A 24,777-nucleotide genomic window follows, 5' to 3' on the forward strand; every position below is an offset into this window, starting at 1 on the left:
CATCGTGCTTTCCTTTCTTCCCCTTCCCCCCAGGCCTTGGCACACCAAACAGCAACAGTGCCCTTTAAAGGGCTTGAGCCTTGATTTCCCTTCGGTGACTTCCTACCTTGTGCTCTGGTGCTGGGTTCCAGCCTTCTCCCAGCTTCTCTACAGCTAGTACCTTCCTGTCCTAGTCCCAGGGCCCCACTCGTGCTGCCCCCTAGGCAGAAGCAGCCCACTCCTGAGCCCCCTTGCAAAGCTGACTCTTTGTCAGCCTTAAGGCTCTCGGCTTAACCGTCAACTTGCTCGGAGAAGACTCCCCCAGTCCACATCCCAGGTATGCCCTCTCGCAGCACCCCAGCACCCTTTTAGCTTCATTCATCCTCATCTGTGCTTCATTTACACTCGTGTTCACTCCTCTGAGGCCGAGCTCAGCACCTGGCATGCAAGCTCCACGAGGGCCGGGATGTCAGTGTTGTTCACCACTGCTCAGCACCTTGCTGCACACAGTAGGAGCTCAGTGGAATGGATGAAGGTGTCCTGTGCCATAGGAGAGACGCAACGAGGGTTCAGAAGAAAGAACAATCACTTCCAGGTGACCCAGGGGGGGAAAGAGAAGATTTGAACGTGCAGAGGTGGTGACAAGGCTGCAGAGGAGGGCGTGTCTAAGGAAGGCTCTCGAGTGGTTGGGCTTGACTAGAGTGAGCAGTGAGGGCAAGGAGGGGGATGTGGTCTTGGAGGGCTCTGGGAGGAGCAGAAAGGCTCATGGAAGACGGACAGCAAGGCAGAGGGGACAGGGGGCAGGGGGACCGAAGAGCGTGACAGAGTGGCCAGAGCCTGAACTAACACAGGGGATGGGCCGAGACACAGTCACAGACATGAGCCCAAGGCAGAGGTGACAGGGCTCCCTGGGGCCTCACCCATTGGCATCCTTGTTCCACTGGGACAGCAGACAGGGGACCTAGGGCCGCAGGAACCGCACCCACTGCTGCCCTTTCTATCCCACCCCTCCCCACTGCGGTCTCTTCCCTTCCCTTTCCTCCCCTTGGAGGATCCATCCTGAGGTCTCAACTGTGGCCGCGGCTGCTGAGGAGCAGAAGGAGCTTCTCAAAGCACCAACCCCCCCCCCCCGCCCCCGCCCCCGCCCCCGCCCCCGCCTCCTCCGGGAAGCGCACCGTCTAGTCCTGCGGTCTGGGCGGGTCCAGGAGCCCTGGGTGGGGCGCTAGCACCACCTAGTGGACGGAGCCGGCGTGGCCACACCCTGCCTCCCCGTACAGGTGGAATCAGACTGGGGCCAACTGCCGTCGGAGGCTTCAGGACCTCAGCTAGGGAAGCACAAAGCACTGTTCCTGACCATGCTGCCCCGTCATGTGGCTGGCATAGCTTTTACCAGAGTGTTCCGGAGATCTCCGGCCGAGGGAGAGCGGGCAGATGGAAGTAGAAAAAGCAGAGGGTCCTGGGGAAAGTTTGAGTCATCTGGAAAGGGACAGAGCCTTGACAGAGCTAACATTTATAAAGTATTTCCTATGTGCCAGGCTTGGCGCTAAATGCTTCCCGAACGTTCCTTATTTCCTTGTATCCCCTGTGGGTGGAGGCGGGTAATCAAGAAACAGCTGGGAGGTCCCCGGGCTGGTCAGGAGGGAGCTGGGACTGGAAGCCAGGGAGCCTGGGCAGATTCTAGGCACTGACAGAATCACAAAGCTATGGACACGTCAGCAGCAGTCAAGTCAGGAAGACAGTTAACCCAGAAGCCCCAAGACTCCTGCGAGGGACCCTACCTGTTCAAAACTACGTTGGCAGTTCAGGGCTCTGTACCTGAAGAAAGCCGTGAACACGGAGTCACCCGTGACCTCCTGGTCATGGCCTGCTTTTCCCCATCCAGGCTTGGGATTCGCCGATCTGTCACACTCAACTCCAGCCCGCACATCCCCTCCTGAAACACCTCTCTGTCCCGGGGTGGGCGGGTGTGAGTCCTGAGGCAGGACTGGGAGGCCTGTGGGTCCTGGGAGGCAGGCTTCAAGTTAGAGGGGTGACCATAAGGCCCCACTTCCGGTGCGTCCCTGGGCTCTCTCTCCCACTACCCTCACCCCTAACCCACCCCTGAATGTGGGGACTGTGGGGACTTACCAAACCCAGATCATGAAATTCAAGCACTCAGGAAGAAGCTCAAGGTCAAGGCAGCCCCGGGGCTTGGTGGACAAAGGTTCCCGCGCTAGGCTGGTCATGCTTCCTTTAAGAAGCTTGAGGCTTTTCCCCAGGACTTTCTGCCTCCATTTCATCTGTATAATGGGGAGTGGCTGGCGTGCCTGGAAAGCTGTTAGCTCAGCGACCAGCAATTAGTTCGTGCTCAATATGTACCATTTTATTCTCCCCTAAAAAAAAATACCTTTCCCATCTGCACACTCAGATGGCTTTCTTTTTTGTCATTTTAAGTAAAGACATGCATTTAGAGACATTGCTCAGTATTTGGGGGAAAAAATTAAAAACTGCAAGCAAGCGCAGTGATTCAGTGACCTCTGACCCTTGACCTCAGTGCTGGGGAGCAATCAGGTGGGGGTGGGGGAGGGGACTGTAACAAACTAAAAGCCACAGGCCTCATCTGAACCCATTGTTCCAGGTGGAATGCAGACCCACTGTTGCCAGATCTTCTAGGAATCTTAACAAAAGTTAGAATTTTAGAATTTAGAAATCTTTTTGACAGCTTGCACATTGACTCCCTTTGTTTGGCATTTCAAAGTTACGGAAGGAGGCAGGTCTTTGGGCTGAATGAAGCCCACAGGTGACCCATGCGCATGGGTCCTGCACATGCGCAACTTAATAGTTCTGTGAAATTTAATTATCGAGTGAGATTCTGCAAAGATACCTGTTCCCACCACCTGATTCTCACCCTGCCTTCCAGACCCAGCTGAAGACTGACTCTGCCATGTGCCCTCCCCCCCAAGTCATTCCCCCCCCCCCCCCCCCGCATCTCCCACAGCAGGTTCTGTATTTGCCTCCAGGGAACGTTTCTTGGGAAAAGTCCCGTGTCTCCTAGGAGACAGGGAGCTGCTCACTTTACACTTTGTATCTTATTCTCCCGCCTATTAAACCCTGTCAGTGTTGGCAACTGATAACAATAACACTCCCCGAACATTTACCACCTGAATGCTGATCTCTCCAAGCACCATGTTGATCTTTCCCACTGACAACCAGCAAAAAGAGGCAGGGCAATGTTGATAGATCATTCCTCATCACCATCTTTGAACATGGATCGCAAACTGGGAATTAGATAAGTCAGGTTCTTTCCCTCTCTCTTTAATTGTTCTGCTAGCTGGCATGACAGTGCATTGGTGAGTCCAACTCAGCAGCCTCTGGAAACACTCTTAACATTGCTTTGCAGCTCAGCAGCTAGCCAACGAGTAGTCATGACGGCTGTCGTAGTTTGGGTTCCCCTAAAAGCAGCTCCTGAAACAAGAATTTGTCTACAAGTCATGTATGTGTGAGCTGGCGCCAGGAAGCACCAGTAAGGGACAGGCAGAGGGAGACACAGAAGAGGGAAACCCAAGAAAAAAGTATAATGAGTGGGTCACTGCCATGGCCGGTGGAGCTTAATCTCACTGGGGGTCCTCTGAATTGTTCCAATGAGAGGCAAAAAAGCCATCTATTTATCTTCTGGTTCCCACCCCTCCTTGGAGGGTCACTCTTGGGATGTTAACACTCCAGCACTTCTGGCTTGCTCTGTGGGCCCCTCATGCTTCCCAGCCAGAAACTGCCCTCAGCAGGGAGATCCAGGCAGACAAGGGGTGCCGGAACATTCTTGAGTGACCCCCAGGTGGCCAAGAGGGTATAGACAGAGTCCTACAGAATCTCCTGCAAGAACTCTGCTTCCAGAAGACCCAGTTCCATGGCACTGGGAGAATGAATCATACTTGCAAAGCATAGCCCACTGGCCCATCTCAGTTCCCCATGATAGGCATGGGGCTCTGACTCGCTGCTGTAATTTACAAATGGGAGAAATCAAGTGTTTGCCCAGTTGGATAGAAACGGTTACTGACTCTAGTTTGCAGACTTGCTGAACTTTGTATCACTAAAGACCTTGCCAGGGGGTTACTTTACGCGTAGCCAAGCATCTCATCCCTTCAAATTATTCTGTAATTCTTATTTATTTTTATTTTTTTTTAATATTTTATTTATTTATTTGACAGAGAACCACACTGAGAGAGGGAACACAAGCAGGCGGAGTGGGAGAGGGAGAAGCAGGCCTCCCGCGGAGCAGGGAGCCCGACGCGGGGCTCGATCCCAGGACCCTGGGATCATGACCTGAGCCGAAGGCAGACACCCAACGACTGAGCCATCCAGGTGCCCCTATTCTGTAATTTTTAAAGCTGATTTCCTCACATCTTTTCGGGGAATTTGTCTGGTTCCTGGTGCGTCTTTTTGCGCTTGAGGGTCATCTCTGCTATAGAAACCTATGTCTGCAGAAATTCGATGTCTGTCCCATTCTGGCCCCTTCCAGTGTCGTGAGATCTGAATGCCCTTTCTGACAAGTACTCTTTCAACTTGTACATTTCACCTTAATTTATGTAAAACTGTCTCCTGGGCACTGGCAAGATTTTATTGTTAATAAAATTGAATTAAAACAGCAACCATGGACACACCATTTACGCTGATGCCCCTGGTACAATGGATTAGAGAGCACAATGAGTTTTCATTGGGAATGATCTCAATGGAAGGTTGTTGCCAGTAAAAATTAAGTTTCGTCCTGATCAAAAACAATGGCTGTGTTCCACTGCCCATCTGAGACATTCTTTCCAAATTAATTTGCCTGCTTTGTGCCTCCAGTGAGCGGGAACTTCAGTGGGGAAAAGTTAATGAGGCTGGAAGGCTCCTACAAAGCAGATTCTGTAAAACTTCAGAATCTAGAGATAGAAGCTAACTTTCCATTAAAAAAATGACTTGCTGTTTTGAGCCTTAGAGCATTGCATAACTCTGACCCTGTGGATACCATTACTGTGCCAGGAGTGCAGATTTGGAAGTGATTTATTCAGTGCTTGGTAGGGGAGGGGAGCTCTCCTGACCCCAGATGGAGGGGTCAGGACCGCAGGCTGCCCTGGGGGACGACAGAGTGGAACCTCACCTCTTCCCTCCACAAGAGACAGTGACTTGTCCAACCCAGTGAACACAGTGGAAGACTTCGGCGTGAGCTCAACCAAAGCCTGCCTGCCACTCAAAACACCTCCCAAATAAATGCCACCTGCAGATTCCGGGTCAATGTTATCCGTTCTCTCTTCCAGACGTGAACCCACCAGGGAGGCTGAGTGCCTTCACTGAGCGCTTCAAAACACAATGCTGAGGATCACAGCCCGCTGGCAACATGACCTTGCCTCAGTTTCCTCTGAGGTGGTCTTAAGGACCACCACCAAGTGACCGGCATGGTGCTTGACACACAGGATACTAAAAATACTATCATATGATCCTTCACAAACTGGCCCTTGTACACTAAGGGCAAAGAGACACCAAAGAAAGAGGCAGACCACTCCAGATGGGTAGGCGGCAGCCGTAAACAAGCAAGGGAAGCTACTTATGAGGCTTGTCCTGGGCGGTGGCAAGACAAGTAGATCTCCACCCCGGAACCTTAAAAGTTCACTGAGAGACCTTCACCGGGTTCCATCACAGAAGCCCTCCAGATGATCTGAACAACTCCTTCCTCTCTCAGCACTACCTCCTTGAAATGGCTGCTAGGGCCGAAATGATCGCCCTGGTCCAGCCTGCGGGAGGTCACGTTCTCTGGATAACCTCCTCCCACACCTATGGCAATCACTGCTGAGTTCTGGCTCTGCACCATGACGGATACACGATAAATGGCAGCCAGTTTTAGCCATCTTCAACCTCGGAGGCTCTCCTCCTGCTCAACTCTGTGCAAGCAAAGGGACCATGGCAGGCAAATGGGGGTCTAGGTATAGGATCAGCCCACCAATAAAGAACCCAAAAGGAAGCAAGGGGAAAGGTTATCTACATCTGCTCTTGCCTTATGTAGGCATGTCACTTCTACGAAGTTCTCTATCTTGGCTATTTAGTTAAGGACTTTAAAAGGTGTTTGAGGGGGTCTCTGTATGGATTTTCTTTCTAATCTTCAACTGTCCTGCAATGGGAAGGTGGCAAGACGTTTTCCCAGAAAGCTAGAAATTGAGCTTGTGCACTTGTTCTCATCACTCCCTGCCAGAAGCTTTGGCCCTAGTACCAAGGCCACTGACAGGTGCAACCCTGGCTTGTTTTGACATACCCTTTCCTTGATGTGGGCATAGCAATGAGCCCGACATCAAAGGCTGACTCAGATGCCCACCGCCTGCGTGGTTAAACATTACCCAGTGGTCCTCATCAAAGCTTTGCTTTGAGACCTCATCCCTGCTTAACTCAGATGAGCAAGGTCAACCTTCTCCCAACAACGGATTGCCCTCTGGCTCCTGGAAGGGGCATCTAGAACTGTGCTTTCATAGCCGCTGTCTCCCAGGCCAGAAGGCACGAACTGGCTGCTGACGAGACAGAAAGGGCCCAGCAAGCCAGTGTACGTGATCACATCGTTTGTTGCACGGACACATGAAAATTGGGTTCCTTCTTATAAAAACAGATTTCAGACAAAATTGATTTTTTTAACTCAGAGGCTCCAGCAACAATACCAGGACCATCTGATAAGGGGTGGGAGGCAAGGAAGAGCTGGAGAAGGTGGAGTTCTGATGGAGACAGAAGACCAGAGGGCCAAGGAAGCTAGAAGGGCAGAAGCAGCATCTCACTGAGAGGCCAGACTGCGGTATGGACATTGCAGGGGCTGTGGACAACCAGGAAAAGCCTTCGTATTTGCTGAGGGACATAAGAATTTCACTAGATGTGTGTGTAGAGAAGACAGACTGCCAGTTGTTAAAAAACGGAATAAACAGGACTAAAATGAGTGGGCAGAACTGAAGTGAACATCCACTTAGAGTGAGTGGTTGTAAAAAACGGAATTTTGTATGATAAAGGGAAGGTCACATTTGGCCCGCAGCAAGAGAGTTGCTAATGCAAAGAAAGAAATGAATGCACCAGAGGGCAAGGACATAGTCCTGGCAACGATCTTCCAGAGCAAACCAGAGGGGGGAAAGTACAAAGTTCAGATAGAGGGTCTGGTGGAGAACAGATGGGATGGTCTTGAATGTCAGGTTCACAGCCATGTTACGTACCCAAACGACATGGACAGCATGGCCAGGCACCTGTTCGCTCCCTTTCCAGAGGGCACACTCTTCTTGAGAAGGCTGCATTTGTGTGATTTCAAAGGAGCCACAGAAAATAGTGCTGTAAGAAAATACTTGCCTTACTTGTCAAAAAAGTCAACTAATACTTTTTGGGCGACTATTATGAACTGGTGGGAAAAAAGCTAACACTTCAGTACATAAAAATAGGAGAGAAGCACCAAGTTTAAAGGAATCTTGACAAAAACTCAAAGTAATCTCTGTAATGTGAATATTTACTAAGGAGAGCAAATGCTTGATCAAATTTGGAGAGCTATGGATCAGTAATAAAACCATGCACTTACATTTATGTAAGATTATTTCCTATAAGCATTTTAATAAAGTTCTATGTAAAGTCAAACAAGAACAATTGTTTGTCTAATGAATTGTGTCAGGAACTTTTAACTACAAATGCAAGACATCAAGAATATATTCATTTTTGATTTATTAAAACAAAACTACACTTCTGTGCTTCTTACAATACATTAACAGGCATAAAAATCAATCAACATTTCCAAATAAGTTTCGCTCACAAAATCACACAGTATTATTTCACAGTACTTTATAGTAATTCTTTTTACAACAATTTAACATTTCTTTGTACAACAGGAAAATAACACCTTCCATCAAGGCATTTCAGAGCTTTAGATGTTTAGAAATAAAGTCAAAATTCTTTCAAATGCAATCATTAGTTTGTATTAAACTAGAACGCCAGATGCCAAGTCTCAAGTTCCTAAAAAGAGTGTTTTAAAAAACAGATTTACATCCAAATTAAGTCTTATAAACTTCAATGATCGGTCTTACCATTTCTAAACACTAGAACTATCTGTGGATAAAAATCTGCAGTCGGTTGTGCAGTATTTTCTTCTAGATCTGAATTAAAACCTTAATTATTTACCCCAGTTAATCCTTGTGTTAATTTTATTACTTTCAGGGAAAAACCCCAGGATCACGGACGGCTGATCTCTCCATCAAAGAGACCTGACCGCCTATATTAGTTTTCTGTGCTTATCGTCTCGGGGGGGCGGGGGGGGTGGGCATACATCCACTAACTGTAACAGGTGATTGTACAAAATGCATGCAAGTTCTGCCTCCATGTCATCTCGTATTGTTTTGTCCCCTTAAAAAACTACCTAATGTAGTGTTTCCCAGAATGTTTTCCATGGCATACTAGTGAGAGGCTCATAGGGATACCAAGGGGGACAGAGGTCCTGGAGTGACAACAGTTTGGAAATGCTGGGTTAAACAGGCTTGGGACTGGCACGCCCTGAGCCCACGCCATGCCAGAGTGCACTGTTGAGTTTCTGAAAAAGAGGATCCACGTACACATTTATCGTACCAGGGACACGTCTTCTACAAAACACCTATGAACATCTCACAGAGCACAGAGATTGCATGGAGAACCATGGGAAATGCTTTTCCCCTTCAGGTGCCTAAAAGTTCCACAATCTGAGTTTACATTCATGGCAATCCCTGATGTATTTTTTCCACTCATCCTCGTGACTTCGAGAGACCGAACAGATCTGAGAAGGAAGACCTGGGAGTACTTTCCCTGTTACTACTAGTTCTATGCGTCTCACACAAGTTCCTTCCCTTTGCTTTTCTTGAAATTAAGGGAGCAAAAAATCCTTCCTCTTTTCTGAAATCACTTAGGACATTCTCGGTTGGAAAGCGTGCAGATTCATATTGCTTATTATTGGATTTTGTTTTTTAATTTGACTCACAGTCTTCCCCTGGAGGGCATGCATTTCAGTTTTAGAGAAATGCAGGAGAGTAAACTGTAGTAAATTATTTACAAGCACCTAGTTTGTATCATCTTACACGGAAGCCATTCGCTTTTGGAAAACAGTGAGAATAAATCTTTAAGCAAAAACAGTGCTATCTGGAAGCCTGACTGTGATGACATATATTTGTTTTTCAGTAATGAGGCACTGAAGAATGAGTTGTGCTAAAATTAACCCCGGGTCAGCTTGTCTGGATGAGCATCACTTTGGTTGAGATTTTTCTTCCTTAAAAAAGGTTTTCAGAGCACCAGTTAATTACAAAAAGCATGCATATTTATTCCCACAGTGAGTTAAGTTGCGAGAGAGCTAGCAAATCATACATTGCATTCCCCAAAGCATCTGATGATATTTCTAGAAAACAACTGGAAAGGAAGATGAAGCCAGGGCAGCCACCGTGCCCTGCTCAGGCTGACTCGGCAGCAGCGCTTAGCGGAAGCCACGGGCGGGGCAGTCCCAACCTTGACTTTCCAGGTAACTGAGAGAGTGCTCGGGCAATCCTTGATCTATCACTGAGAGAGAGAATGAGCAAGACTCGTGCAGTGACTGCCCGCCTGGAAAAGGAACACCCACGGGGATAACGAAGTCTCCCTGGACGTCCCCCATGTGCAGGGCTCCGGCCAACAGAACTGCTCCTCTGTCCCCGTGAGTGCAAGGAGCGCCACCACGCGGAGACCCTGTCTGCGCCGGAGCCGCGATAACACTGACAATGGCTTAAGGGTACATGAGTTCCTATAGAGAAGAGAGAGATCTTAAACATGGAATTTGAGAAGACGAGGAAAAGCTCACAACAGCACAGCATTATTGCTATGAGTTTCAAACGAGATCTTTCATACGACGTGAAGTACCGATCAGTCCCCCTCCTTCTCCCGACACACACAGGACATTCATGGGCTACCATTCGTGTTCCAAGTCCAAGCTTATGAAAGTACAAACTTAATTCTCAGTACTTTCAAATTCAAAGTCTATGTGCAATATTCATCAGGAAAAATTCCTAATTCCATAATACCATGGAGAGAAGGAACAAGAAGCTGTTAGAAAATGCTTTAATATCACATGATCTTTATGAAATCACCGTAATTTTCACAATGAACAGTTATGCTCCCTCCTCCTAAGAAGGCACCTAACCATTATGAACAGACAATTTTTCATAATAACCGCTACGTGACATCAGGGTTTAGGCATATAACCCATACATATTTGTTAAAAACCATGGTTTTTCCTCACAGCTAAAGATCCGTAACTGCCTCCAACCACTGAGCAGTCCCCAGGGCTCCCACATACATGGCGCACGGGTTGGACACCACACAACTTGAGCGGGCACCATCCCATGGACTGGGTGCAGTGCACAAGCTGGACACGGTGCATGAGAGCCCTGGGTCAGCAGCCTCTAGCCGCAGCACTCTCCGCTCACACAGCCTATCAGGCCAAGCTCATCGTTAGGACAGTCGCTGTTTGGCTGGAGAATCTCCAAGAAACAGCTGTACCTGGGAGAGGCGGGTGCCGCCTGAGGGGTGGGAAGGGGTACAGACATAAAACAGGAGTCGTTCCTAAATACTTGCTGGTCATTTAAAACTCAATGGCACTTTTTTATATGAGCAAAAGTTCAAAGTCAGTGTTCTGGCCAAGTTTACCTTGAATTTTGCCGGCCAAATTTACCTCCTGATGTCGACTTTTTGATCACATTAGCTCTATTTCTGACCTAAACTAATATTGTGTTTTCATGTAGCTCTTCAAACACTTTCTAAATCTGACCGCAAAGGACAGCACAGTGATACCTGGGTGTGATACAGATCAGCCCATTCATTTGTAAAGCACTTTGGGATGAAAGGTGTCCCCTTTAAAATTTAGCTACTATTGGCAAAGATAAAACTGAAAAAACAAAAACAAAAACAAAACAGTGAACGGATGACTCAATTATGTTTAAAGGAAGCATTAACCATTAATCAGAAAATATACCGACAAATTATCCGACCGTATTAAGAATACTTTATAAGATTCGGTTCTAGAATGAATCTACATTTTTGTGCCCATCACAGTAATTTAGTCCTTAACGGTTATACTTAAAAGGGAAATCTTTAATAAACTCCAGAATAACTTTCTGAGATCTCACTGTGTCATCTACTGACGATGAATTGCAAGCAGAAGCCGGGGGGCCCCCAGGCGTCACGCGGAGGCTGCCGTGTCATCTCGGAGTAGGGGTTAGCACAGCCCCGTGGAGGGGAAGGCACTTGTCTTCCAGCACGTCACAGCAGGACAGGCCAAGCCTGCCCACACGCCGGCACCTTCAGCTCTCGAGCCAGAGGCTGGAGCCTACGAGGGACTCGTCCAATGCCCTCCACTTGCCAGAGGTGCCAGGAGTAACCTACAGCACCACAAAACTCAGAATGTACTCGAGGAGTTTCTGCCGGTTGCACTGAGGTAGAAACGTGCTGCTGAGTTCTAAAACAGACACTCTCTTTTGCTTGGTCTCTTTGAAAACCTAGAGAGAAAGTTGAAATTAAAGACAAACCGAAACAAGAAGATATTTCTGCCACCAACCCTGACCTGTGTCCCAGACCCCAAAAGGCAGTCAAGGCACATAAAACCGTATCCTGGCTTTAAGTAAACAGACATGTGGGTGTTCATGAGTAGGGCTACGGATGCAGGTGTGGTGTTTTTATGAGTCCAATCAGCGTACTGTACTTTAAAATCTGTGTTAGAACAAAGTCACAAAGAGTCCCTTACAAAGGCCATTAGTACCTCCACGGAACTCCTGTCCCATAGGACACATGGAGTACAATACACTGCAGGAAACTTCCAGCAATACTGGTAGAAATACAGTAAGTGAAAATCGTATGACATAACTAACATCCCTGCCGAAAACTGCAGTAGCATGTCGAAACACACTGCGACCTGTTGTATGTAAACGGTTTGGGGATGAAGGTGAAAACCAGGAAAATTCTGGAACATTCAGATACATCTGTACTGATGGGCCTCACCTTCAACATGCCCGTCCCCTTTCCAATCCCCAGAAATGTGCGCATGATCAGTCCAGCAGAAACTGCTTGTCTCGGGGCCCGCCCCAAATGCAGATGGCTCAAACAGACGAGATCTGAGCAGAGCGAGAAGGTAACACACGCCTTCCTACCATAAGCGGTGGGGACTCACCCCAATATCCTTAAACATTTTCACAGCATTCTTCACGAGGCAGTAAGTGGCGCTCTCAGCTGCAGGGAAAGCATAAGACCTTGTCAAAAGCTGATGCCCGGCAAACACGGAAACCCCAACATCTACAGTAACAAAGTGTGGGAGGCCCTGGATAGGGTTTGAGCAAGTTGGCAGACTCGGGTCCAGCTTCACTCCTGCCACCAGCAACCTGGGAGGTCTCACAGGACTTGCTGTTTCTTTAAACCTATTCTGTCATCTTTTAAGGCAAAAAAGAGCAAGAAGAAGAGAGAGACAGAAAGAGGAAGGGAGGGAACGGGAGAAAGGAAGAGAAGGGGAAACACCTACAACATCCATCTCGGCGGGTTTTTGAGAGAAGCGAACAAGACAGTGGGTAGAAATTCTGTTCAACTGCAAAGTGATGCACAGACGAGTCCTGTATCAGTGGAACCAGAAAGAGCACGAATCTGGAGGTCGGAAAAAGAGTGCTGAACCCACGTGTGCCCATTAACTGGCTATGTGATCTACGATAGTTTCCTCATCTATAAAGTGGGTGACTATCTCCAGATATCTACCTATCTGGAGACAAATATAGAACCATATAGGTCTACATGGATATGGAGAGATGTCTAGAGGGAAATTATCTCTAGAGCCCGTCTGGCTCTAAAAAGTCTGGATTCCAAGCGGTTTTGGTCCTAAGCCATCACTGGATAAAACACTGCTCCCACCCCAGTCGCACCTCTTACCACGACCAAGCAAGGGCTGGAGGTGGAGCCCCAGAAACACGCCGCAGCTGGAGTGCAGACGGGCACCCCCCGCCCCCAGGAACCACCGGCGGGGCCCACGGAGGCTCTGACAGGCAACACTACGCCTACACACAGATAGGGTCGCGCCGACGCCTTCCAACACACTCATGGCAGCCCCAGTCACGGCAGCTCTCAAGCGCAGACACCCAACTCTCCCTCAGTGACGGGCATGAATAAAATGCAGTGGATATTTATATGCGGGAACACTATAAAGCAACAAGAATAAACAAACAACCACATGCACGAACACGTAGGACTCTCACTTATATTAAGTGAAAAAAGCCACACACAAGAGTATAGAACCATATCGTCCCATTTACAGAACATCCCGAAACAGACAACAGGAATCTATGAAGTCAGAGGTCAGGAAAATTTTGCATTTCTTCCCTACGGTCTACAAGCAGCAGATTCCTGTCATCAAAAAGGCAGAGTTTTTAAAAGAAGCTGAAGCAGCGACAGGCCTACCATATACGGCAACACTTCTTTCCGTTCTGGTGATCAGGTATTTGTGCAACTTTTGCAGGTACTCAGGCTCGGGAACCGGGCCACTGAAGTTGTGGATGAAGATGGCGGCGGAGCTGTAGGCCTCCAGCGAAGGCCCGAGGAGCCTCTGCAAGAAGGTGACGAACTGCTGGTGCTCCTTGGACTGGCTCACCTGGGAGTGCAAGAGCGAGGGATGAGACCACGGAGAAGGGGGGAGAACAAGCACGCTGACACAGCAACTCCCGCAGAGGCCGGACCTGGGGCAGACGGAAGCAGCCCGCCGCTCCATGGGCACAGGCCCTCTGCTGAAAAGGACTCTGGCTTTGAAATGGGCCCTGTACGGGGGTCATTGTTTTGTACAGTATCTGAGGTTTGCATTTACTGGACAGCTGCCTGGAAGAAACTGGCATACTTGACTGACGTATTGTCACCACTGAGCATAGCTGGTCCCCAGGCTGGACCCCCCCCCGCCCCAGGTTTTGCTCAAGTGTGAAAGAGGGCACATGGCAAGACGCCAAGGTCACCTCAGTCCTCCCCGGCCCTTACTTCCTGCCACCCCACGTGGCCTCTGGCCCACATTCTGGCACAGTGGGGAGTGGCAGTCGTGGTGATGGGGTGCCGGGTGGCAGAGGGGGCTCTCACTGCCCCATCTCACAGCTGATCGCACCCAAAAAGGCCAGGCGGACTCTCCAGAAGTCACACGTCCTGACTGTGTGTGTGTAAATCAGGGGTGTTCTAGAGTAATCCATTTAAGGTATTAGGAAAAATGGGTCATTATTAACTTATAAAATTACAAATCAGGGACAATCTATCTTTTAAACATCTAAAGTTTCTCCTATGATGAGATTTGTTTTAATTGAAGGCAAAGGGCTCAAGGTAGGAAATTTGGGGAGGACTGGCAAGACTGAGCAGCACTCCGAAAGAGCCACTGGGCGTGGCAGCTGAGGAGTGATCCCTCCACCATCCTGGGCCCGCGCTGCCTGGTCTTGCTGGTGACTGAACACAGTCCTGCCTCTTCAGGAGGGAACGCAGGTGTGGGCAAATAGGTTTGCACCCTGAGCATTGTGAGGAGAGGGTCAGGAAGGGCCTCACTCACGATGTTCATCTTCCCGAATTTGCACTTTTGCTTCCTTTTCCGTTACCTGCACCCAAACTGAGCAATTGAGGGTATTCGCTCACCTCTAACATTTGAGTGTCTTTATTAGGCAGAAAGGGCCACAGCTGGCTTATGGATGCCAGAAATGGGAATAAGTCAGCGGAGGCTCAGTTTCTAAGAACCTCATTAACTAGGGGCAACAAAAACCTCAACTCCTCCCTGTAACGTCCACCAGAATTCTTCACCGAAGTACCTTCAGGTAGCAATCTCGCTGCTCCTCACCAAAATCACTGTCTTCGTCTTCTTCATCACTTCTCCAAGACAAAGGCTCAGGAAGTTTCTTGTCCCACTGCTGCTCAGCAAGACCAGGACTAATATCTTCCTGGTCATCTTGCTATGTCAAAGAGATGGCGAACAGGAAATAAACATGCATGGGCACACGGACATCTGCGTGCCTGGATGGCAGGCCAGCAGCCCCTCTCCCTGCCTCCCTACTCCTCTCCGTTAGCCACTGAGTGTCAACCCACCTCCGGCTCCAAACTCGGAGTCACTCGGGAGACAGTGGGGAAGGAAAGAAGCAAAGGAAGAGGCAGCAGGGGGAAGCTACCAGACAGAGCAAATAAAGATATCCTCACCTCCTCTAAACTAATACCTACTTTCCCAGGCCATACCCGCTACACTAAATCGACAAAAATTAAAACCTCAAAAGAGAAAAATGTGTGTGTGCAAGCTACAAGCAGGCGCATATGTGAAGCATCTCCTCTTGGAATGAAAACTTTCAGGTATCACAGAGTCAAGATACGTTCTAGACAACACCAGTTACACAAAAGAAACCAAAATATTAAAAACAATCCCAAAAGATGTTTTACTCTCCCTATTCTTACTTTTCTCTTCATGTGGACTTGACTACATATCAAATGTAATTATTGTCTAGAATAATCGGTTGTAACACTGGTTAAAATAATTGGTAGAAAAGATAAGGAAGAGCAAACTAAATAAAGGCAAACGAAGGAAAGCCATTCCTCTTACCTCTGCCACTACGAGAATGCCATACTGGATAAACCTTCCTACTGTTTCATGGCAAATCTGGTAAAACGTCTGGCAGGGCTGAAAAGAAAAGGCATTTAAATATGAAAGTCACCGACCTTTTTTTTTTTTTAAAGATTTTATTTATTTAAGAGAGGGAAAAAAGCACAAGTGGGGGCAGGGAGGGGCAGAGAGAGAGGGGGAGAAGCAGGCTCCCTGCTGAGCAGGGAGCCCAACATGGGGCTCAATCCCAGGACCCTGGGATCATGACCTGAGTCGAAGGCAGACTCTTAACTGACTGAGCCACCCAGATGCCCCGTCACTGACCTTTTTATAGACAGAAAACACTGTACAAAGTAACTGCCAAATGCTTCCAATATCAACTACCTCGTCCTACTGGGCAAGTCCTAAGATTCCCAATGCCCACCCTCTTGATAAACGCATGGTCAAGGGCAATGCCCAAGAAAAGCCCTCATTCTGTGTCTGGCAGAGCACCCAGTGAGTGGGTGGAGCCAGTCCTCAGAAGGGCTGCTCGTCAGGCCCCTACCACCAATTTCTTATCCATCATAAGACAATTTCCCTGCAAATGCACCTTACGGTAAACGCTGTACAGAGAGGTGGTGGAGGAGGAGACAAATATTCAAATAACTCAAAAATGCCCCAGGAAAAGGACACAGTCAATCTTGGGAGTTCTATCCACCCCATCCCATCCCGCCCTGCCCCCCAAGGTTCATGCAAAACAGATTCCCCAACAGGGCGACAATATACCATATGCAAAGAACACTGTGGAGGGCCATACTCAGAATACAAGTACACACAAATGTCCCAGGACACATTCAGATGAGTGCGAGTATTAGACTTTAAATAGAATAGGGATACTATTTGTTGATGATTTTGAGGAAAAAGAATCTATTGCTGAATACCTATGCCTCATTATGAATGTAAAAGTGCTTGAATATAACATAAATGCCCATCAGTCCTGCTGGGTCTTAGTTTTCCCATTTGTAAAATGCCAGGGGTTGAAGAGATGATTTTTAAGATTGTTTTTGGCTCTTACGTTCTGGGCATATTAATTATTTACAAGCCTCTGACCCAGTGCCTTATGTACAATAAGAGCTCAGTAACTTTGGCTCTGACTCGTGGAGAATGTTGAGCAATCTGTCCTATCACGCCTCATAACTACATCAAGGGTTCACTGGAGCAGTGACCCCAATAGCAAACAAAGTTAGCAAACAACATATTGGCCTGAGAGTCACTGAGACTCAGGAGTAGAATGTAAAGCTTCAGTAACAGACCAAACATTCCCTGAGAGAAAAACAAAGGTGGCTTATGTTTTCATAAAAATTCTCTAGAGAAAGACAACAGGCGGCACTAAAGAGCCCACTTACGAGCGATACGGTGCCTTCGTTTGAGAGCAGGTAGCACAGGCTGGAGGCCTTCCGCACCAGCTGCTCCTGGCTGATCAAGCTGGGGGACGGCCCTGCAGGCCCTCCCGAGCCCCTCTTGTTCAGAACTGCATAAAGGCTGCAGGCTAAGGAGAGAAAAGCATCACTGAGGCCGGCCGCCTTACAGCTCCAAGAAAAACTTCAACTGGCTCAGAAAACTTGGATTACCTTAACAGATTGTGAACACATCAAAAAGAATTACCTGCATTCACTGGAGAAAAATGTAACTAAATCTCTTCAGGATTCACTCCTCATGATTCCATGTGATCCTAACTCCATCTAAGCCCTCCCCTCAGGGGCTTCGGTCCCTCCTGCTCTCCTTCTCCTCTGTTCCCTCTTCATACCCTACACTCACTTTACTGCCATGTGCACTTTCTCGTCTCACTCAGATTTCCAGCTCCTGATAGCCGAACACCTTCCCTCTCCTCCTCAGTAATAAGTGTAATACTATGCAAACGGTAATTCAGTAACTACTAATTGATTACTAAATGTAAAAAATAAGCTACAGTGATATAGCGGATTACATTTTTATTTGAAAACTAAAAATATAGCAACACATCCCCTCCAACAATGGGCTACGATCTAAATCAACAGACACCACCATGTGCTTTAGGCTCTCTTCCCTCCCACGAAGCTACTTCAGGGCAGGCCGTACCTATGATGGCCTCCATGATGAAGACATGGAGCACGCCATTGCTGTAGAAGTTGAGTTCAAAGACTGATGGGACAGTTGTGCTGGGGGTAATAAAAAACTCATCGTTCCTGCTGGTGTGGGTGATCGTGACACAATTTCCCAGCAGCTGTATGGCATGCATGACTACATCTTCAGAGTTTCCTGAGAAGCCCAGGTCAAAATCACGAGCCAGGACTTCCTCCTTCATCACAAAGAAGTCCTCCACCAATGTGGAGAGATCAATGCCCTGGAGAAACAGACAGAAATGGTCTCGCAACAGTGGAAAACCTACCTCCCAAAAGGCCAAGAGGCATTCTGAGGATTTTATGTCTTGCCTTGGCTTTCCTGCAGCCTGCTGTTGGCACAGAGAGAAAAAGGGCCAGAATATTAGGACACAGGATGTCAGAAAACTGGTGAAAAAGCTGGTCCTCCAGAAGGTCAAGATATTCACACCCAGAGAGAATGCTCTGGTCACAACACATGACAGGAGCATGTAAGATCACAAAGGGCAGAAGAAGCCATCTAAAAGAAGTGCTTAAGTTTTAAGCAGTAATTCCCCTCGTTTTATTTATTTTTTTTAACAATTTTATTTATTTATTCCAGAGAGAGAGCTAGAGAGCACAAGCAGGGAGAGGGAGAAGCTGACTCCCCGCTGAGCTGGGAGTCCGATGTGGGGCTCAATCCCAGGACTCCTGTGATCATGACCTGAACCAAAGGCAGACACTTAACCGACTGAGCCACCTAGGTGGCGCCCCAATTTCCCTCATTTTAAATATTTAAATATTTATCTGACAACTACTTAGTTGGTGCTTACACGTGTGTGTATACATACATGTATGTATATATATGTGTGTATACACACACACACACACGTAGACACTATGTTTGGTGGTGAGAACATGACTGTGAATGGCACAGATGCGGTCTTTTCCATCACAGCACTTAGACAAGTGCATGAAGGGAACGTGGCCCTAAATATAAGTCAAACAGCTGTCATCAGCTGTCAGAACACTTAGGGTACGTCAACGCAATAGGCCTTATTTACGTGAACTATATACTCAAATGTCCTACTGCTGTCTACGTTACGCAGTCTCGGAGTTTTTTTCATGTAGACGTCTTCCTCCGTCGGATCTGGAAGCCCCCGTGGGCTAGGTGCTTGGCTTATGTTACTGCTCATCTCAGAAGCACAAGCAGGACTAGGCCATGTCCGCTCGCGAACAAGCTCTGAAAGCTGATACGGCATCCACACGCTTCCCCCCGAGCGCAGGGGACGCCGCAGACGTACCTGCCTGTGTCTGTAGAGGAGCAGGCAGGCCACGATGTGCGTGGACATAATGGCACAGGACTTGCTAGCCGCTGGAAGGCAAACACAGAGCTTTAGGTTCCTTCTTCAATAATGCTCGAAGTCTCCAGAAGTACCTACATCTTAAATAGGAGTATTTACAACTATGAACACCTCTACACCTACCACAGTTCCTGTAACTAGAATTTACCGAAGGGAAAGGACAACACTGTACCACGTTCTGGCCAACAGTCCTCATTAGAGATCACTGGTATCGTGCGACAGCATTCAGCCTAAGACAGCTCCGCTTTCCAAACAGGCCAGTGGAATTTAGTTACTGAATGGCCAAGAGACACCTTCATGGAAGGCAGTAGAAGACCCAGAGTAGAAGCCTGCTATGGCGGCCCTACAGGGTCTCCCACTTCCGCGCTTCTGGACGTGCTCCTGGCTCCAGGCTCTGGTGGGTACACCTCATTGCTCTCTCCTGCAGGCAGAGTCACCGTCACGTCAGACCAGGGGCGCGGCGGGAGAAGGGGCAGTCGGTCTGAAGTCAGAAAATCTGCGCTCAAATCTAATTCCTACACTGCCTCATTTCATAACTGGGGGAAATTACTTCAACCCCCGTGCGGCGCCTTCCTCACTGGTAAGATGAAAATGCTGCCTCGTTCACTGGGCTGAGGAGGAAAGAACCAGGCCCGAGGTACGGAGGGAGAGGACAAAAGACATTTGAGAATGACTGTAGTCCATAACCCAATACCCGGAATTTGTAGAAAATTATAATCATATAAATCAAATATGAGAACATCTACGGAAGAATCTGAAATAAACACACCGTGTGTGAATTTTCTGAGATAATAACGAATTCATGTACACTTCACTCACAGTCAGTGTTGTGTCCAGTGTTTAAAAAATGAAAAAAAGTACCAAGTACCATATTCATAGCCATTAAAAAGAATATTTATACAGAGTTTTTTAAAAACATAAATAAATATGTGTGTTATTAATGGAAAACAGTGCAATACAAAATCGTAAAAAAATATTTTGAGAGACTAGACAGCCACATCCCTGGTTGTCTGGGTAGACACACACAAACAGATGTGCACACGAAGAACACCCCGACCTCCCGAGAAGCAGGACTAGGAGCTGGAGCGGCGGGAGCGAGAGGAGGCAAGGAAGTCCCCACGACGGTGTCGCCAGCACGTGCTGAGAGTCTGGCCTGCCTGGGAGTGAGGCTCAGGGAATGGCAAGGAGAGCCCCCTGGGCTGCGCACCGAGGGCCTAGCCACTACCACTGCCACAGGGTTCTGAAGCAGATCCTACAGCAGGACACGTGTGGCATTTGGGACTTCGAGAAGGCTAATCCTGCACATGACTCACTCTGCTCTGGCTCACTCCCGCTTGAATTCCTTGCGCACAGCTCTGCCACCCAGACGAGCGTAAGCTCAGGCAGAACTGCTAATTTTTCAATTTGTATTCCCCACAGCTAAAACAAAGCTTTACGCATACATAACAGCCCCTCAATATTTGCTGGATAAAAATAATCATGGTGTCAGCAGGAAAAGGGACATGCAACTAAAACCTAAACGCCATCCCACTAATTAGTTCAAAGAAACAAATTCATGAACAAAAGAGACAATAAATCATTTTGACAGTACTGTTTTTTAAAAAGCGTAACACCTACCATATGAGCACCTACTAATTCTCAGGCACCCTGTCTGGTGTTTTACTCGATTACTTCAAATCCCCCTGGCATCACCTTCTAATAACTCTCCATCACCACCTGTGTAGTAGGTAACGGCACCAGAAGTAGAACCTAACTCCAGCAGATTCCAAAACCAGTGCAGGGTGCCCTGCACCATGCTGAGTCTGAACTGCAGAATGAAAGGGTTTGGTATTGTACTTACTGAAGAGAACATGCTCAGCCAGATTTGCAATCAGTCTTCTTCGGAAGGATTCATCTGTTACATTTCTGGACTCATTAATGGATGTGTCTGCACCTTCATCAGCAGCATCACTGGGTCTGAAAAGATTGTTTTTTAATTAGACTCTATAACTACACTCTCTTCTCTTATAAGCAAACTATCTAGAATTAAGGTATAAATGTCTTAAATACTTTCAATCCTACATATTCTAAATTTAAACCACAAATAGATTATTTCTATGCATTGTTTTCCCCCATAATATACCTTATTATATTTAATACAGTCTCCTGACCAAAAGATTTTATTGAGTTATGACTAAATAATCTATTGGTACATCACCTCCAAAATTCACTGGCCGAAAAAACTGCATAGAGCAAGATACCTCATTTTAAAACATTTCTAAGATTTTAACACCTGAACACATTAGGGGAGGGGCTTAATATTTAATTTCTCTAAGTTACAATTCACCCTGAATTCTGGAAAATGTACATAGGAAAACTCTTTTATACACTGCACTTACACACAATATGCATAACCTAAGCTACTACCAAAAGGAATTCAGTTCCAACATTCAAAAGCATAAATCAAGTAAGAACTCCTACCTGATTCATACAATCAAAAAGATGTCATAAGGCAAATAATCAAAAACCTCCAGACTAGTATGAAAATGTGTCACTTCACTATCCTTTATCAGACCAAGAGAAAAGTTACCCAAAGCGAGGAAGTGACAATGAGAACGTGCACATTCTTCATACACTTAATCTATTTTTCTGTGCAATGCCAGAAATAACAGATATTTGATAGTGTAGACAGTACAAAAAGTCTCCACAAATCTTACCTTAAAGGAAGTATAGCTGGTAACAATGCTTGCTCCAGAGAAAGTGAAGCAGACACAGGTTTCTGACTCTGGCTTTCTAAATATTCCTGGGGGGTGGGGGAGGGGGGAGTACAACACAGTCATTAACTCATTGTCTTGCTTACATAAACATATATAAAATATAGTTTGATCTTCAAAAAGTAAAAAGGGAGTACTTTATAAAATGAGCCATGCTACAGAGCAGGAGAAGTACTTTCCATATCCTAAACTACCTTCAGAAGCGCAGGACGACTCCTAGAATTTTGGCAAGCATGAGATCTAAGGCCTGATGATACAAAGGATGGGACAACGATGCTTAAGCAAAATTATGTATTTTTTAATTTTTTAACTTCTTTAATTTTTAAAAATTTTTTTAAGTAGACTCCACGCCCAATGTGGGGTTTGAACTCACGACCCCAATATCAAGAGCTGCCAGGCACCCCTTAAACAGAATTATTTAAAAGTTAAACACTTAACTTTTCTCACATCGACACAAAATATCTGACATTCCCAATATTATTATTAGTAATGATCAACCCAATCATGCTTTTCAAAGGAAATCTGACAACCTGAGGGTTACGTAATATTCAAAAGAACCTCAATCCAAAAGCAAATCCTAACAACAGAGAGAAATTGTGCAATAGTTTTGAAAAAGATAAAGTGGTAAGAAATGACAAGGCTCCTCAAAGTGGAAAGCACGTAAGGCCAGAAAGCATCTAGCCTGGCAGTTAGGTTCTTTAAAGTAAAACTAAGAATGGAACAAAAGGAAAAGTAGGACCTCTGCTCCTTATCTCTGGGCTCCCGATTCCCTTACTCATCCTTCTCCTTCTCCACCAATTCAAAAATCTTAGGAATTTAAAACTGCCAGGACCTCGGGACCCACCGGTGCCAGGCTTCTGCGTGAGAATGACACTCTCCCTTTGAATGTGTGCGTGCTGGATTCCACTCAGGAGAACATCATCCTAGACTGTCAATTTTACCCAGATTTTAGGGGTAGATTTTGCAAAATTTCCTCTAAAGGCAATTTTAAAATATAAAATACCAACATATATTATATGAAGCAACAAGCAGAATTCTCATGAACTAAAAAAGAAACAGTAGCAATACATGTTGACCCTGGCATCTCCCAAAGATAGACATTTACTATCCTCTGTCAACAGGCATACTTTGGTAGGAAAATTTAGGAAATGCCATTCTTGACATAGTCTTCATTTTCCAAGAGAAGAAACCGAGGTGACACGGAGAGGAGGCTGCAGAGGCAGGACCAGAGCCCACATCTTCCAACGCGGAGCCACACCAATGCTTTAACACTGCGTCATTCCAACAGATACTCACCTTTAAGGAAAATGGTTGTGCAAAATCCACTCTGACACATCCATAGTTTTTTCGTAACATTCTGATAACTCCTCTAGCTACACTCCAAAGGCTCTCATTCTTCTTAGGTTTTCCCTAAATTCCAATTTTGAAAGAACAGCATGGTAAGAAATAAAGCTAACAGATATTCTGTTATCCAAAAAATGCCATTTATTTATTTATTTATTAGCTTTGAGAGAAAGAGCGAGCATGTGTGGGGAAGGGGGTACAGAGGGACAGAGAATCTCCAACAGACTCCCCACCAAGTGCAGAGCCTGATGCAGGGCTCAATCTCACCACCCTGAGATCATGACCTGAGCCGAAACCAAGTCTCGGACATTTAACTGACTGGGCCACCCAGGCGCCCGCCATTTATTTATTTTTTTTTACGGAAACTGGAGGTTTGTATAAAGAACAACACTAAATAAAGGACAACACTAAATAAAGAAGAAAAATAAGTATTCATTGACTGAGACCTGTCATAAAACCTTTAGCATGCAAAGATGCTAAAAGATGTAATCCTGTTATTGGGAGAGGCAGTTTGGTCAATGAAAACCAGAACACTTAACACTAATTCACTTAGTACATTGTTTACGCCATTCACAAAAACACTACTGCAAACTCTGGTACTGGCACAAAAATAGACACATAGATCAATGGAACAGAACAGAAAGTCCAGAAATAAACCCACAATTATTTGGTCAATTACTCTTCAACAAAGGAGGCAAGAATATGCAAGGGGAAAAGGACTGTCTCTTCAACAAATGGTGAAGGGAAAACTGGACAGCTACATGCAAAAGAACTAAACTGCACCACTTTCTTACACCATACACAAAAATACGCTCAAAATGGATTAAAGACCTAAATGTGAGACCTGAAACCATAAAAATTCTTGAAGAGAACACAGGCAGTAATTTCTCTAACACTGGCCGTAGCAACATTTTTCTAGATATGTCTCGAGACAAGGGAAATAAAAGCAAAAATAAACTATTAAGAGTACATGAAAATAAAAAGTTTCTGCATAGCAAAGGAAACATTCAACAAAACTAAAAGACAACCTACTGCATGGGAGAAGATATTTGCAAACAACATATGTAATAAAGAGGATAAAGAGTTAGTACTTAAAACATATAAAGAACTTACACAACTCAACACCAAAAATCCAAATAATCCAATTAAAAAATGGGCAGGGGTGACTGGGTGGTGCAGTCAGTTGGGCATCCGACTCTTGGTTTTGGCTCAGGTCATGATCGCGGGGTCATGAGATCAAGCCCTGCATCGGGCTACATGCTCAGTACAGAGTCTGCTTGAGATTCTCTCTGTCCCTCCCCAAACCCCCTCCATGCACCTTCTCTCTCTCAAATAAATTAGTAAATATTTTTTTTTTAAGATTGATTTATTTGAGAGAGAGAGAAGGAGAGACAGTGAGAGAGTACAAGTGGGGAGGAGAGGGAGAAGCGGGCTCCCTGCAGAGCAAGAGCCCTATGTGGGGCTTGATCCCAGGACCCTGGGATCATGACCCGAGCCAAAGGCAGTCGCTTAACCAACGGAACCACCCAGGGGCCCCTAGTAAATAAACCGTTAAAAAAAAAAAATGGGCAGAAGACATGAACAGATAGTTCTCCAAAGAAGGCATACAGATGCCAACAGACACATCGTCAGGGAAATGCAAATCAAAACTACAATGA

The 24,777-nt window shown here is 46.5% G+C and overlaps 1 protein-coding gene across 4 annotated transcripts in view; it reads right to left on the reverse strand.

The window, feature by feature from the left end:
- Positions 1 to 7,648: 7,648 nt before the first annotated feature.
- The window catches only part of GPAM (glycerol-3-phosphate acyltransferase, mitochondrial), a 34,129-nt gene continuing 17,000 nt past the window's right edge, over positions 7,649 to 24,777 (reverse strand). For all 4 annotated transcript variants that reach the window (XM_045878819.3, XM_064595273.1, XM_045878820.3 and 1 more), the window contains 11 exons: positions 23,072 to 23,185; positions 21,719 to 21,804; positions 20,863 to 20,978; positions 18,963 to 19,033; positions 17,660 to 17,924; positions 16,948 to 17,090; positions 15,563 to 15,640; positions 14,787 to 14,927; positions 13,420 to 13,609; positions 12,152 to 12,210; positions 7,649 to 11,483 (listed from right to left, as the gene is read on the reverse strand). In XM_045878819.3, the coding sequence (XP_045734775.1) occupies positions 11,367 to 11,483; positions 12,152 to 12,210; positions 13,420 to 13,609; positions 14,787 to 14,927; positions 15,563 to 15,640; positions 16,948 to 17,090; positions 17,660 to 17,924; positions 18,963 to 19,033; positions 20,863 to 20,978; positions 21,719 to 21,804; positions 23,072 to 23,185 (1,380 nt within the window). In that variant the 3' untranslated portion in view covers positions 7,649 to 11,366. The remainder of the gene's footprint in view (positions 11,484 to 12,151; positions 12,211 to 13,419; positions 13,610 to 14,786; positions 14,928 to 15,562; positions 15,641 to 16,947; positions 17,091 to 17,659; positions 17,925 to 18,962; positions 19,034 to 20,862; positions 20,979 to 21,718; positions 21,805 to 23,071; positions 23,186 to 24,777) is intronic.

The sequence above is a fragment of the Mirounga angustirostris genome, unplaced genomic scaffold, assembly GCF_029215605.1.
Source record: "Mirounga angustirostris isolate CCGP_5_RB_7025 unplaced genomic scaffold, mMirAng1.0.hap1 SCAF_6, whole genome shotgun sequence".
Lineage (NCBI taxonomy): Eukaryota > Metazoa > Chordata > Mammalia > Carnivora > Phocidae > Mirounga > Mirounga angustirostris.